This window comes from Trematomus bernacchii, unplaced genomic scaffold (assembly GCF_902827165.1).
Source record: "Trematomus bernacchii unplaced genomic scaffold, fTreBer1.1, whole genome shotgun sequence".
Lineage (NCBI taxonomy): Eukaryota > Metazoa > Chordata > Actinopteri > Perciformes > Nototheniidae > Trematomus > Trematomus bernacchii.
In genome coordinates, this window is record NW_022987821.1 from 3,503,017 (window position 1) to 3,517,022 (window position 14,006).

A 14,006-nucleotide genomic window follows, 5' to 3' on the forward strand; every position below is an offset into this window, starting at 1 on the left:
CAGAACGAGTAGATCAGAATTGCAGAAATTCTTTTTTTTTTTGCTTTTTTTCCAAATTTTTGCTTTTTTTGGTCCTGAAAAGCAGCACTGCAGCCGCAGGGGGGATACGAACCCTGGCATCTAGGATTCTTCCTGGCTCACTGTGCACCTGCCCTACCAGGTGAGCCACTGGGTCATACAAAGAGGAAAGGTTTAAGTTATATTTATCATGACGAGTAATAATCACTTTAAAAAAAAAAAGAAAAAAAAAGAATGAAATTTATTTTATACGTCATTATTAATGACTTTTAGAAACTATTTATGATTTTCTAAAGGCATTTCACATTTTAAGGACATTATTTGCTAATTATTGTCAATTTAATTTACTTTTCTATGACTTTTTGCAGTTTAATGATTTTCTGCTCTGACTTTTTAAACAACTTTTTATGAAATATGTCATTGTTTTTTGTAACTTCTCTTTGGCAAACATTGTAATGAAATTCTTGTGACTTTTAATCACTCTTATGAATTTTTTGCTATACTATATACTATGACTTTCCTATGACTTTTATTATGACACAAAAAGTAAGGCGTACAGAAGGGTTGATGTTATCTCAGGGACTGATGGCTGCTGTATTTCTCTACGTGGTAATTGTTTCCCTTTTAATTATTTATAGAATATTTAGAGTGGTTAAATGTATTCTTTCTGCATTAAGTACTTAAGTACATTTGACTGATTAAACATATATTTTCTCAAGAAACATCAACATGATTTTTTATGACAAATACAATAATACATTTGTCACGGTTTCCTAAACTATGAAATTAAATCAAGCCATTCTACATCAGCTCACCTTCTACTCATACTTCAAATAAAGGGTCCAAAATAACCTCCTTCACCACTGGTTTCAGTGATTTGAAGATGATAAAACAGCTTTACATTTGTATTAAAGTCAATACTTCATTTATTTAAAGCAATATCTTTCTTGATTCTTTGTACAGTATGAAAAAAGAGTCTTTATACCTGTGCTGAAGTTCACTGCTGTGAGGAGTCCAGTTCTGTCTCTCACTCTCTGGTCCAGCCTGTCTGCATCACCTGGACACTTTAAACAAACAGATATATGTAAAGTACCATGTGTACAAACAATATAACTTATTCTCTTCTGTTGAACATGTTGGATTGTGTATTGGCCGAGTCAGGGTCCTTTTTATTTTACTGTAACTTTGGAAGTGCCGACAATATTATCGTTTATCGCAATAATTTCCAGGAAAATGTATCGTCCAAAATTAATGAAAATTAATTATCGTGACAGGCCTAGGCACAGCTGGCACATCATGGGTTCCTTCTTTTATTGATTATGTCTACCAAACATGGCATGTTGTTGGTCAATCAATACATCCACAAGTCTTTAAATCATTGAGTAAACTCATATGCCATCACTGGAATATGTCCGCCTTCTCACAATGGCAACATGGACATATTTAAGCAACTATATATATAAGTACTGCAACTGTGAGGGACTTGTACTTGTTTTGCTACTTTGTACTTTTACTTCACTATATTTATTTAATACCTTAAACAACAGCTTAATAATATAATCAAGTGTGTTATAGTTATAGTTGTATCCTCTGAAAGCAGGTTAAAGAAAGAGAAAACTAATGGAGAATCATGTTTGAAGTGTGTACATCAAAGCCTGTCAACCGGAAGGACTGTACCAACTATATTAGCCATTAGCATAGCTGCTAGCTAATAGGACAAAGCAGTCACGTGTGTGTTTGTTTGCATATTTTTTTGTTTGCTTCTTTGTTTGTGAGTGAGTTCAGCCTTTGACTGACCTTTTAAATCACAGGAAACTCCAATTATCGCTGTTTATTCCCTCCAGTCTCTCTTCTGTGTACATCTCGTCGGCGCGTGCGGTTGCTGAGCTGTTGCGCATGTGTCATCCGAGCGGTCAGCTGACTGTACCTAACACCTAACAGTTATTTCTGAAATGCTTTGGGACACTTGAATATATCCCTTTTACTATAATAATTAGCCTATTACCATTAGCCAGACAGTATTTTGTGACTTGTTAATAATAATAAGAGATGTATTTTGTTAGCGCTTTTACATGTGCTCAAAGTCGCTTTACAGAGATAGTGAAAGGAAAAGATGAAAAGAACAACAAATACATATAGAGGTGCATGCATATTTCGGCACAACAACGGAAAGCCTCTTTAAGCGCCTGCGCAGTGGGCGGAGCCCGCGAGGACCTGACGAAGAGCTCTTTTTGTCGGAGCCGCCGCGAGTCGAATAGTTTGATTCTCCTGGTTAACAACAGTTATTTATCTGCATTACTTTCGGTGAGTTTTTGTATTTCCACTTTCACACCGTTTTCTTGCACCTTAACCTTATCGTGAAGACGCTATTATGTCGGAATATACAGTGTAAAATAAGTATTTTTTTCTGGTTATGTTACCATCATGGGCGCTGCTTTAGGGCAAATGTCTTCACCTCGGCAACCTAGCTTAGCGTTAGCCTCAATTAGCTCACAAACCTGTCAGCTAAGCTTGTGTTAATATGAATGCAAAATGAGTAGTGACATTTCGACTAGAAGTCACCTTTAATGGCTGTTATGCACATATTGTTGTTTTTAAGTGTGAACGCATTGGTTAATTGCAATTTTAACAAATGTGATTAGCAGGCCGGGCTAGGAAGCGCAGCCTCGGCGCATGGTGAGGCCATGGATGTCAAAAGAGAATTGGATACACCGTTCATTCCTATGAGAGTTGCTCAGTGGCGCATGAAGCCCAAAATGTACTGTAACATCCGGGTCTTTTTGCCTTCAGTGCATGGGCACCTCCCTCTCGACTCTGAAGGGAGACAGAAAATAACTCTGGATTTAACTTAAGCGCACTTGACAACTTTTAGACCCTAATGATTTAAATAAGGGCTATACAAGTGTTGGTTCTGTGTTGTTTATTTAGTTCAAAAATAACTACAATGATTTACAGACTCCTCTTTCCCTATGTAACTCAATGGGAGAAAGGCAAAATGACGTCACTGAGGCTGTAGTACCACCGTTTGGCCACTTCTGTCATTCCACAAATTGGCTTCAACGGCCGGCGCACTTCACTTTAGGGGCTGGACTATGGCCAAAGTTAGCCGATGCTAACCTACACTTAGATACTTGTATTTTGGATCATTTCTTGTTATACTCGAGCCAAAACTTAACTTATTACCCTTTAATATATCACCAAAAATATGTCTGATAAAGGGTGACACTTCTGGCACATGGTTAACGCTTTAATCTCTCATTAACTACAGCTTGCTACACCCATCATCTCCCTTGTACCACTCCGTATTGTCTTTTGTCTCTTTATGGGTATCCATTCAATCTTCCTCTTGTTATTTTGCACAGGTGACAATGGGGTTTTTACATATTTTTCAGTATTGTATTAGTGATTGATACACGAAATCACTTTAATATAGCATTTAAAATGTAGTTTTACGATGATCTTAGACCAATACAATGCATAGGGGACATGCATCCCCATCCCTGCATTGTTAAAAACACTCACATCAAATCAAGCTGACTTTATTCTAGGTTTTTATCTTTTCAAATGCATCCCTTGTTAAAAAATTACCCCGATACTTTCTAACTTCCTTATCCCTCTATTATAGCCTCAGATCTTCAATGTTAATGTATGGTTTCATTTATATAGATGGTTCAGAAACTTCCCAAAACATCCATGCATGATAGTTTTTGACCAATATGTTTGTCTACATACCTAGTAATGTATATTTGGTTAATCAAGAGACATGTGTGGCTCTTGATGTGTTTGTTATTATTTTTATTAATTTATCTTTACCAGAGTTTCTAAGGTTTTTCTCATTTCATGTGATCATTTAGTCCATATCATCAGCTTTGTTATTTAGTATACCAAGTGTTGTCTTAAAGACTTAATCTGTTGTGTTAGAATACTTTTACAAAGCCATGGAGCTCACCCAAGTTACACCCAAGTGCTGGAAACGCAACACATAATTAAAGGAAGCATTGTGAACCGGTACTGTAACGTGTACTCTGCAGAGCTTCAGATAACATTAACTCATTAACTGTCTCTCCCGTTTCAGGTCGTCTTTTATGAGTAATCAAAAGCAGCAAAAGCCGACGCTAACAGGCCAGCGGTTCAAAACGAGGAAAAGAGGTTTGTCTTCATTGTTGCTGCTCTACACATGTAACAGTTAACCTGACGTTTTTTTTTTCGAAATGCAACATCTGTGTCGTCTTTCAACAGATGAAAAGGAGAGATTTGACCCTACTCAGTTTCAAGAAAGTATCGTACAAGGCTTGAATCAAACTGGCTCTGATTTGGAAGCAGTCGCAAAATTCCTGGATGCCTCTGGCGCCAAGCTTGACTACCGCCGGTATGCTGAGACGCTCTTTGACATCCTGGTGGCCGGCGGCATGCTGGGTGAGTTGTGCTAAGAAATGCGTTATTTACATATGCTTTGTTTTTTATTGAAAGCTGACATTTCTATAAAAAAGAAAAACGATCTCTGGCAGTTTAATCAGGAAATGTATTCAATGAACTTTGTATTTTCTGCCAGAAGTGTTTCGAACTCTGCACAATCTTTTTAAATTGTGGATTTGGGCTTGAAAATGCTTGTTTTGCTAGTTATTGCAAGGGTAAAAATCACCTGTAAGCAAACACCTTTTAACATTTGTTTTGCTTGTGTAGTAGGTGTTAAGATGCAGTTGAAAGCAAAATAAAATCCTTGATTTAATGTGATGCAGACAGAAAGAAGACAATAGATGTTTATACAGCAGGAAGCTCCTATTTTGACTCCAATTTCTACTTTTTGATTTCCTCTCGTTCAGCCCCAGGCGGGTCTCTCTCCGACGACATGACCCGCACTGAGTTCTGCCTCTTCACGGCACAAGAAGACCTGGAGACCATGCAGGCATATGCTCAGGTAAAAGGCACACCAATGACTGTTTTTAACTGTTTACAAGTGATTTGTTAATATCATCCTCCATTGATCTGCAAATGACATTTGATATCATGCAATTGTTTAAGTACTGTGTGAACTTTTTGGCTTTTTTCCACCTCAAACAGGTTTTTAACAAGCTGATCCGGCGTTACAAGTACCTGGAGAAGGGTTTCGAAGAGGAGATCAAGAAGGTGAGACATTTCTCTGAGATTGGCGTTTTGTAATTTTACTGTGCAGTAGGTTCAAGTACAGTGTTCATTTTGTATTAAGAAAACTGTTTATGTCTCGATGTAATGCCTTTTCTGTTGTCTTAGTTATGTAAGAAAACAAGCATCGACACACTTTCACACAGATTGTTCTCCAGGTGCAAAACAATCAAATACAAAAGCCACACATGCAGGCTTGTAAACGGCATGAATTGGCCTGCAGTCGTTACAGAACGCAACAGGACAAACCTGTATTTGTTTTTTCTTTGGGGCCTCTGCAGTTGCTGCTGTTTCTTAAAGGGTTCACTGAGTCTGAGCGCAACAAACTGGCCATGCTGACCGGCATCCTGCTGGCCAAAGGAAACATATCAGCCTCCATCCTTAACAGCCTCTACAACGAGAACATTGTCAAAGAAGGTGAGCAGAAATACTCCAGAAATGAGTGAGAAAGAGGGTTTTGTTCAAGAGCTTTGAATGTTTCTTCAAACGTTCATGCTAATAACGCCCCATTGAATAATACTGGCTTTTCAGTCAGCTTTGTGTAACAGAAACCACTCTTGTCTTTTTTTAGGAGTATCTGCAGCCTTCGCCGTTAAGCTGTTCAAGTCATGGATCAACGAAAAGGACATCAACTCTGTGGCCAGCTCTCTCCGCAAAGTGGGCATGGACAACAGGCTGATGGTAAATCAACTGTTTAATCAAAGATGGCTGGAAAACCATCTATTTGTTAAGTGTCAAGTCCAATTATGTGTGTGCATCAACTCTGACCTAAACCATCTCCTCCCCTCAGGAACTCTTTCCTGCCAACAAACGGAGCTGCGAGCATTTTTCTAAGTACTTCACCGACGCCGGGCTGAAGGAGCTTGCTGACTTCGCCCGTAACCAGGAATCCATCGGTGCCCGCAAGGAGCTGCAGAAGGAGCTCCAGGAGCAGATTGCCCGCGGAGACCCTCAGAACGAGGTGAATAGTCATTATTGTTAAACAACTTTCTCATTAGTCTGGGATCATAAGGCTGAATTTAAAGCGATTTAAGAGGGTGACAAACCTGCAAATATTGTAAAATAACCTGAATCTCTGCAGTAAAAAGCTGTGGTGTAATTCTGGTAATTGTCATAATCGTTCTTCTTTTTGTAGCAGCTTTGACTGTTCTCCTCATTGTCACTTTTTCCATGTTTCATGCTTTGTGACTGACGCATTAGCAGTAACTTCTGAACATCACTGTTACGCCCCATCCTTGAAATGGCCCTATGGGGCTAACAACATTCCACCACTGACCCAGATAGAACACAAAAGACACATTTAAAATCATCAAACCCATAGGATGTGACATGTTCAACTACACATCCTAGATGGCAGAAACACAGCTACGTACTACGTAATCGAGTGGCGCCGAAGGACTGTTTAAATGCCCAGCATTCGGTCCCACTCGATGACGTAGTATACTTGAAATAGTGGCTCTGCAGCAGCTTTACTCGACATTGAGAAACGGACAATGAATACATAGAAAACTAACTAACAAAGGTGGTGCCACCATGAGTCATGGAGTTCATAACAAATGAGCTGTTTGTCCGTGTTATCATTTGGAAACTAAACAACATACTAAATATTCAATAATTATCTCTAAACCCTGTGGAAACGTTCCTTTATTTTCCACCTGCGGTTGTGTTGTTTCATGACTGATTTTCTCTCGCCGTCTGTTCAGATTATCGTCTTCGCCAGAGAGGAGATGAAGAGGTCCAACCTGTCGGAGCAGGCCTTGATCAGCATCATCTGGACCAGCGTGATGAGCTGCGTGGAGTGGAACAAGAAGGAGGAGCTGGTGACCGAACAAGCCATCAAACAATTGAAGGTATGCAAACCTTCAATTGTTCAAATGCATGTACTGGAAACAGTTAAAAATGCATTGAATACAGTTTATAAATACAACACTAATATGATGTCATGCGTTGGGCAATAAGTTGTAAACCTTGCCACAGTGACTGCAAGTTCCTGCAAGTCTAAAAATGTTATTCAGTGCTGTGAAACAAAGTTGTCTTATGCGGTGTGCATCTATTGACATTGGATTTTATTTGACTGTGCATAAAATACCTATTAAGTATTTAGTTTGACCTAAAAGTTGGTACATTTTTAATTTGGGTTAGCATATTTATGCAGGGTTCTCATTGGAACTGTAAATACTTGAAACATGAAACTTTGATCATGTTTTCCTTGAATTTGTCACCCTTCTGTAGCTGCTGTCTGAAAGAAAAATAATCGAGAAAATGCAGCAACCATCATACTGTATGTAAAGTGTATACACATGCTATTAAACACTGCTGTGAAGTGATGGGAAAGCTTAAATGCACCTTGAATTGGCTCTAAACCGTAGGAAATGGGCTGTTTTGCCCTGAAGTGGTATATCTCAGCGCTGAGAAACTGAAACTCCAAAAAGTGTAATTTGTACTGTTGATGGAAGGTGTTAAAGTAGCTCGAGACGAGAACAAACTGAAATAAATCTGCAGCAGTGTGAACAGCAACCCATTAAGCTTCATCCTGCTGTAAATCAATACGCTTTAATGCACCAACACGCTTTTAAAAACACACATTATAACTCCTGAGAGTGCTAGAGGAGTGCATGTCCACCTCCGCCCCAGAATGCAAAGCTGTTCTTATTTTCTGACCTTGCTTCATGTTTCTGCAGCAATACAGCCTGCTGCTGAAAGCCTTCACCTCCCAGGGTCTGTCTGAGATCACCCTGCTGCTGAAGATCCAGGAGTACTGCTACGACAACATCCACTTCATGAAGGCCTTCCAGAAGATCGTGGTGCTCCTCTACAAAGGTCACTAACTCACATTTATTTTAGGGTGTTTAATGAAAGTCTGTTCACTTCTTCAGGTCATTGTTTTACATTTAATTGACCGTAAAAGGGTTTCTGATGATCGAAATGGGACTTTTGTGCGTTTTGTGGCGTTCCCTTTCTTGTAGTGTTAGATAAGTTTAAACATAACGTTATCATATTTGATTATTTTTACCAAAAGCCTCTCGCATTGATGTCATAATGCTCTAGGTATCAGAGAAATTCTGCGTAGTATTAGTCCTAAATTGCGTTCAGAGTGGCATTTACGGCGGCGTGTGGCGCAGTAGGTTGTGCGTAGGTGTTGGGATCAGGGGAGCACAGGTTCAAACCCCACTGCAGTCAGCATGTCGTTGTGTCCCTGGGCAAGACACTTCACCCCAAAGTGCTCCTGTGGAGATTGCCCACAGTATTGAGTATGTAAGTCGCTTTGGATAAAAGCGTCTAACATGTAATGTAATGTAATGTTATCTAACTTTTCTTAAGCCTTTGTAAATGTGAATTACAATGCACCTTTTCTAAAAAACAAAACACAATTTGCTTAAAAATAAGTCTAAATGTCTTTTAAAGTGATCTTTTGCTCAAGTATTTTAAATGTATGTTGAATTTATTGTTTGCAAGCTCTCAAACTCTCCTCCTCCTCACAGCGGATGTATTGAGTGAAGAGGCCATACTGAAGTGGTACACCGATGCCCACGTTGCCAAGGGGAAGAGCGTCTTCCTCGAGCAGATGAAGAAATTCGTCGAGTGGCTGAAAAATGCTGAGGAAGGTAAATAATAACACACACACACCCTCATTCAGCCTGAGGCATTAATCTGTGTTGTTGCAGCACGGGAGAAAAAGTTTGCCGATGTGCCAATTAAAACTGCGAGGATGATAATCAGTGTTTAAGAGTCCTCTTTGAAACCATATGAATCCTGAAAGTGAGCAGAATATGTCCTCTTTTGAATGTTTTCAAATATTTAATTGACTAATCCAGTATTTCCTCTCTGCAGAGTCTGAGTCGGACGGAGAGGAGACGGACTAACTCCTCCACCGCCAGATGAGCTTCTTCGCGTTTTACTTTTTTTTATAAGTAGCAGCAGGAGCAGAAGAATGTCTTTTTTCCTCCTCTCTTCTACCTCCTGTTACTATTTTAACCCTAAAACACACACACACACACACACACACCCTTCCACCTCTAAAAAGAATCATGTAAAGATTATTCAAACTAAACCTGAAAAAGGGCTCACAGTGGAAACGGTAAAACTATGAATATTTCCCAGATGTTTTATTATCGTACCTCCTTGTTTAATTTGGATACAAAACATTCCATGTGATCGATCGCTGCTGCTCGTATGAATCAGAAAAACGTGAGATATCGATATTCAAGGCGGACAAAAACTCATTTTGCCAACGTTTAGTATTTTTATAATCCCCTGCCCATGTTTCGGCTCCTCTCTCGACTTTTGGGAACCCCTGTACCGCGTGTCCATACGCCAACTCGTTACTATTGGTTTCTACTTTCTTTAATCTGATAAACCGATTGACTTTTTTTGATGAAAATAAAGATGATGGTTCCGCTGTCTCCTTTAAGCTTCATCAGTATGTTTGTATTTAGACTGGAATACTTTATATTGAATTGCCTCCGCACACATCAGGAAACAGCAGACAATGCACAGAGGACAGTTGATATTATTCTCATTTTTATTTGTGTTGTACAAAAATAAATGTCTCTTCAAGTCAGTATTTGATGTGCAAAGTGCATTCTGGTAGTCATGTGACACATTTGATTGAGAGGTAGGCCTTCGTGTTTAAACACAGCTCTGAGGTAGAGTGCAACCTGTTCATGTGTGCTGCAAAATAAATATCCAGGGATCCACTTTACTTATATATTTATGTTTTCTCCAGATTAGTGCAACCTGATGCTCTTTGCATGCCATGTGAACACAGAACGTCACAGCTGTGTGTTTTTAAAGTGACTGTGCAACAATGGTAAGTAAACATTTCAAAAATATATATATTTATCGGAACACTTCTCTTGATTTCAGGCCAAAACAGATGACAGGTACACAAAATATTAAACATTGTCCATTCATGTGGGGATTCTCTTTTTCAGATTAGGAACAAGTCTCATGTTTTTTATGAAGGTGGTGAGGTGGTAATGTATTTATTTTATAGTGCATGTGATGTCAGTGTTGATGCAGTTCCTACCTTCACCACTAGAGTTAAAGAAGCTCTCCTTAAAGTGACCCTGAATAATTGAAATGTTTTCTGACGCTCCTTGAAGGCGGTGTTAGCAGAACTGACAGCGGCAGTCGCTGCTCTTCAGTTTTTGCATGTGACTGAAGGCGGAGAAGTTTTTTTTTTAGGTGTTGGTGTGTGTGGGGGGTTAGTACTATTCGTAGGACCAAAATACCCCCCCCCCCCCCCCCCCCCTCCGTCAGGTGCAACTTTACACATGGGCTCAGGTTACAACCAAAACACAGATTCAGAGGCACACCAACCAGCGTGAGCAGAAAGTGCTTTTCAGTGTTAATTTGTTTCTCAAGGCTTATCCAAAAATAAATGTATTATTATTTATATATGTACAAAGTCCTACAGGTGTGTGTAAACAACATCCAGGTGGAGGTGTGTCCGCTTCACACTGACGCCGAGTGTTTCCCTCCATCTCTGAGCTGTGGAGACAAAGAAACGCACATTTTTACCACGAGAACACAGTTAAGTGAAAGCACCATGACATTAATCATAATATTGATCTTGATTTCAGCTGTAAATTCGTTTATTTAATCATTAACTTCACTATATCTTCATTTTTGGCATCATTTATTTAACTAATGCCAGGTAAACAAGATGTAAAATAACACCTCATCCAACTATCTAAATACAATTTTTATAAACTTAAAGAAACGGAACAGTTTAAGACTTAATGAGACAATAAGTGTGCAAATTGCCAACAAAAATACCAATACAACCTTCGTCAAATACTTCATTTATAATAAAGATAATGAAATAATTGTTATTTGGAGCTAGTGCCTGGCATCTTTTTATAACTGCAAGGTGACCAGCCAAAACACTGAACTTCACCCACATGTTTGTTTAGGACATACATTGCCAGATTTGTTTATTTAATTTACATTTTGAGTATTTAAGATAAGTTGTTTTCCATTTTCTTGAGCCTTTATTTTAGTCCATATTGGGACTTAATTTTGCATCTTAAAAGCACTCGGGATACAAATCCAAAAGCTCTTTCTGTCTTTATAAATAGAAATCACAAATTCATCAATAATCATAACAAAGTGTGCTGCCTTTCTCCATTACTCTTGATTGTGTGCCAGATTCTTTACCTGAAAGAGTTGTCTTTAAGAGTTTAGAGCAGAGGGTGCAGTGTAACTGAGTAAAGCCTTGACTCTTATTTTAAACCTTTGAAGGCACCATGGCTTGTTTTCATTTTGTGTTGTCAATCACTTCAGCAACAGGTGCCGCTTAGGGTCAAACCAAATCTCCTCTGAACCACATGAAGATACATTTCCAATAAACAGGCAGATTTTAACTTTACACTTTTTACTCACTACATTTATCTGACAGCTTTAGTAACATTAACTATTAATATATATAAACTAATAAATAAACATAGTCATATAATTCTAGATTTAGGTTTTCAGCAGCAGTATGTGATGAACACTTTAATCCATCAATAATAATAATACAGTCATTTAATTTATATGATCCCAAAAAATGGCCATTACGCACAACAAGCTATTTTCCTTTTGGTATAAGTATGTTTTTCCAATACTTGTTTACTTTGACTTAAGTTAGATTTTGAAGGCAGGACTTTTTCTTGAGTATTTCTACATGTTGTTATGGCTACTTTTACTTAATCAATAGATATTCATCCTCTGTTGTATGGACTGACGTGTGTAATATCAGAACTTTTACGCATCAAATTCTGGCTGCAGAAAACGTTTTTTAAAAACATTTGACCCTGGTATAACCTGTGCGAGGTTCCGCTCACCAGCTTCCTCTGGTTGCTGAGGCAGAAAGTGCAGATGGGCCTCAGGGAGGCGGCGCTGCCGTGCAGGATGCTCGGGTATCCGAGGCAGGGCTGCCCGTCCCCGCAGTCCTCCCCCAGCAGCAGCACGTTGGTCAGGTGCGAGATGTAGCTCGAGGCCAGGCGCAGCGTCTCGATCTTGGAGAGCTTCCTTTCGGCGGGCTCTGTGGGGATGAGCGTGCGCAGCGACGTGAAGGCCGTGTTCACGCTGTGCGTCCGGTCCCGCTCCCGCGCGTTGGCCGCCTGCCTCTGTTTGCTCACCCCGGCGAGACACCCGTCTCCCCCGCTGCTGCTGCGCCTCCGCCTTCTCCTTCTCCTTCTCCGGTCACCGGCCTCCCCCTCCTCCTCCCCCGGGTCTCTGCGCGGGCTGCAGTCTCCGGTGGACTTCCCGTCCGAGCTGTCGCTGCCGCTGTCCAGGTCCTCCAAGTCGGAGGTGAAGCCGTCGGGCTGCGCGTTGCCTGTGGACTTCATCCTCTATGTGCTCCTCGCTGCTCCTTGCTGCTCCTCTCTGACTGGAGCCTCCGGGGCAGCGCTGCACATCACTTTATCCTCAGGGTGAAAATAGCTCCGGGGCCGAGCAGCTGCCGCCGATCCGGTGACCAGAGGGGTTCTGCGCCGAGCTCCGGCCCCCATGAAATGTTAGCCTCTATCCGGTGTTTTACAACACATTATTCAGCCATTTTTTATTATGTACACCCTAATGGATCATTTAGCCTACAACACTAGACAACATTGTGCCCAAATATAATACAAAGACCATTTGCTTAAACACAGTTAAAGTAAATATCCAGCTCCAGCTTTCAAACATCATGTCTTTCACTTAAACAAAAATGGCACTAAGATTATGGTAAGAGAAATGGTAGTAATTTTAATTATCAATATCATATTGTTTTGATTATTTTGTTTCATTCTTAGAGTTCTGCGCCGAGCTCCGGCCCCCCGGCGGATCGGCATACCACAGCTGATGAATGACGGCTGCTTTCTGGGTCGCCAGCGCGCTGCGGAGAAGGGAGGACAGGTGGAGCCTAAAGGGGGGAGGAGGGGGGCACCTGTTGTGGTGTACCGTTTAAATTAGGCTGCACTCATTTGGCTGCATTCAAGGCCAATTTCAGGTCAAAAACAATGAAATGTTAGCCTCTATCCGGTGTTTTACAACACATTATTCAGCCATGTTTTATTATGTACACCCTAATGGATCATTTAGCCTACACACTAGACAACATTGTGCCCAAATATAATCAAAGACCATTTGCTAAAACACAGTTAAAGTAAATATCCAGCTCCAGCTTTCAAACATCATGTCTTTCACTTAAACAAAAATGGCACTAAGATTATGGTAAGAGAAATGGTAGTAATTTTAATTATCAATATCATATTTGTTTTGATTATTTTGTTTCATTCTTAGAGTTAGTACATACATTAAAAACATCTGATTGAACAGGAAAACTTGAGAATTATTATACATTATACTTTTTATATCTCTAAAACCAGTGGGGGAAATAAAAAAGTACATTAACTCAAGTGCTGTATTGAAGTAACATTTTGAGTTACTTTACTTTTATTAAGGATCTACTTTATACCTCAGAGAAATATTACACTTTTGACTTTTGCTCTTATTATTCAAATTCATCATTATAATCCCATTTTATAATATACACATATTATTCTGAAATCTGCATTAAGCATAACAATAATGTAGGACTATTTTAATGCATAATAAGTGAAATATCTGCATTCTTATTCTACCTTTGTCTGAAACATGTTTTAATGCTTAATATTTAGTCTAAAACTGCAAGAAAATTCGGAATATTTACACACAGATTTCATCACTTTTTTAACTTCCACTCTCAGCTCAGATGAACTATAGGGTCAGTAATTGTTGCAGGCCTGTGTCTCTGTGTCTCTGTGTCTCTGTGTGTGTGTGTGTGTGTGTGTGTGTGTGTGTGTGTGTGTGTGTGTGTGTGTGTGTGTGTGTGTGTG

The 14,006-nt window shown here is 39.7% G+C and overlaps 2 protein-coding genes across 4 annotated transcripts; one reads left to right on the forward strand and one right to left on the reverse strand.

The window, feature by feature from the left end:
* The first annotated feature begins 2,175 nt into the window (after positions 1–2,175).
* Positions 2,176–9,724, forward strand: LOC117499128 (basic leucine zipper and W2 domain-containing protein 1-A). Of its 2 annotated transcripts, XR_004557661.1 has the most exons (13): positions 2,176–2,322; positions 4,094–4,167; positions 4,258–4,434; positions 4,842–4,936; positions 5,080–5,145; positions 5,442–5,577; positions 5,732–5,841; positions 5,951–6,121; positions 6,864–7,010; positions 7,393–7,441; positions 7,842–7,980; positions 8,643–8,765; positions 8,992–9,724. XR_004557661.1 is itself a non-coding variant. In XM_034151455.1 (12 exons), the coding sequence occupies exons 2-12, from the start codon at positions 4,104–4,106 to the stop codon at positions 9,021–9,023; spliced, it is 1,260 nt and encodes a 419-aa protein (XP_034007346.1). In that variant the 5' UTR covers positions 2,176–2,322; positions 4,094–4,103; the 3' UTR covers positions 9,024–9,724. The 2 variants fall into 2 exon arrangements, 1 of the variants encoding a protein (XP_034007346.1); XM_034151455.1 differs by lacking the exon at positions 7,393–7,441.
* A 700-nt stretch (positions 9,725–10,424) lies between these two features.
* On the reverse strand, positions 10,425–13,896 carry si:ch211-246m6.4 (basic helix-loop-helix transcription factor scleraxis). Of its 2 annotated transcripts, XM_034151501.1 has the most exons (3): positions 12,944–13,896; positions 11,991–12,634; positions 10,428–10,653 (listed from the first exon to the last, which is right to left on the reverse strand). In XM_034151501.1, exons 2-3 carry the CDS (start codon positions 12,495–12,497, stop codon positions 10,618–10,620), a joined length of 543 nt encoding a protein of 180 aa, XP_034007392.1. In that variant the 5' UTR covers positions 12,498–12,634; positions 12,944–13,896; the 3' UTR covers positions 10,428–10,617. The 2 variants fall into 2 exon arrangements, with proteins under 2 accessions (XP_034007391.1, XP_034007392.1); XM_034151500.1 differs by having other exon boundaries at positions 10,425–12,634.
* Positions 13,897–14,006: the final 110 nt, after the last annotated feature.

Coding starts and splice junctions, on each gene's coding strand:
- LOC117499128 (XM_034151455.1), top strand. CDS start 4,104: ATGAGTAATCAAAAGCAGCAAAAGCCGACGCTAACAGGCCAGCGGTTC. Junction 7,011..7,841: donor AAGCCATCAAACAATTGAAG/GTATGCAAACCT, acceptor ATGTTTCTGCAG/CAATACAGCCTGCTGCTGAA. Junction 7,981..8,642: donor CGTGGTGCTCCTCTACAAAG/GTCACTAACTCA, acceptor TCCTCCTCACAG/CGGATGTATTGAGTGAAGAG.
- si:ch211-246m6.4 (XM_034151500.1), bottom strand. CDS start 12,497: ATGAAGTCCACAGGCAACGCGCAGCCCGACGGCTTCACCTCCGACTTG.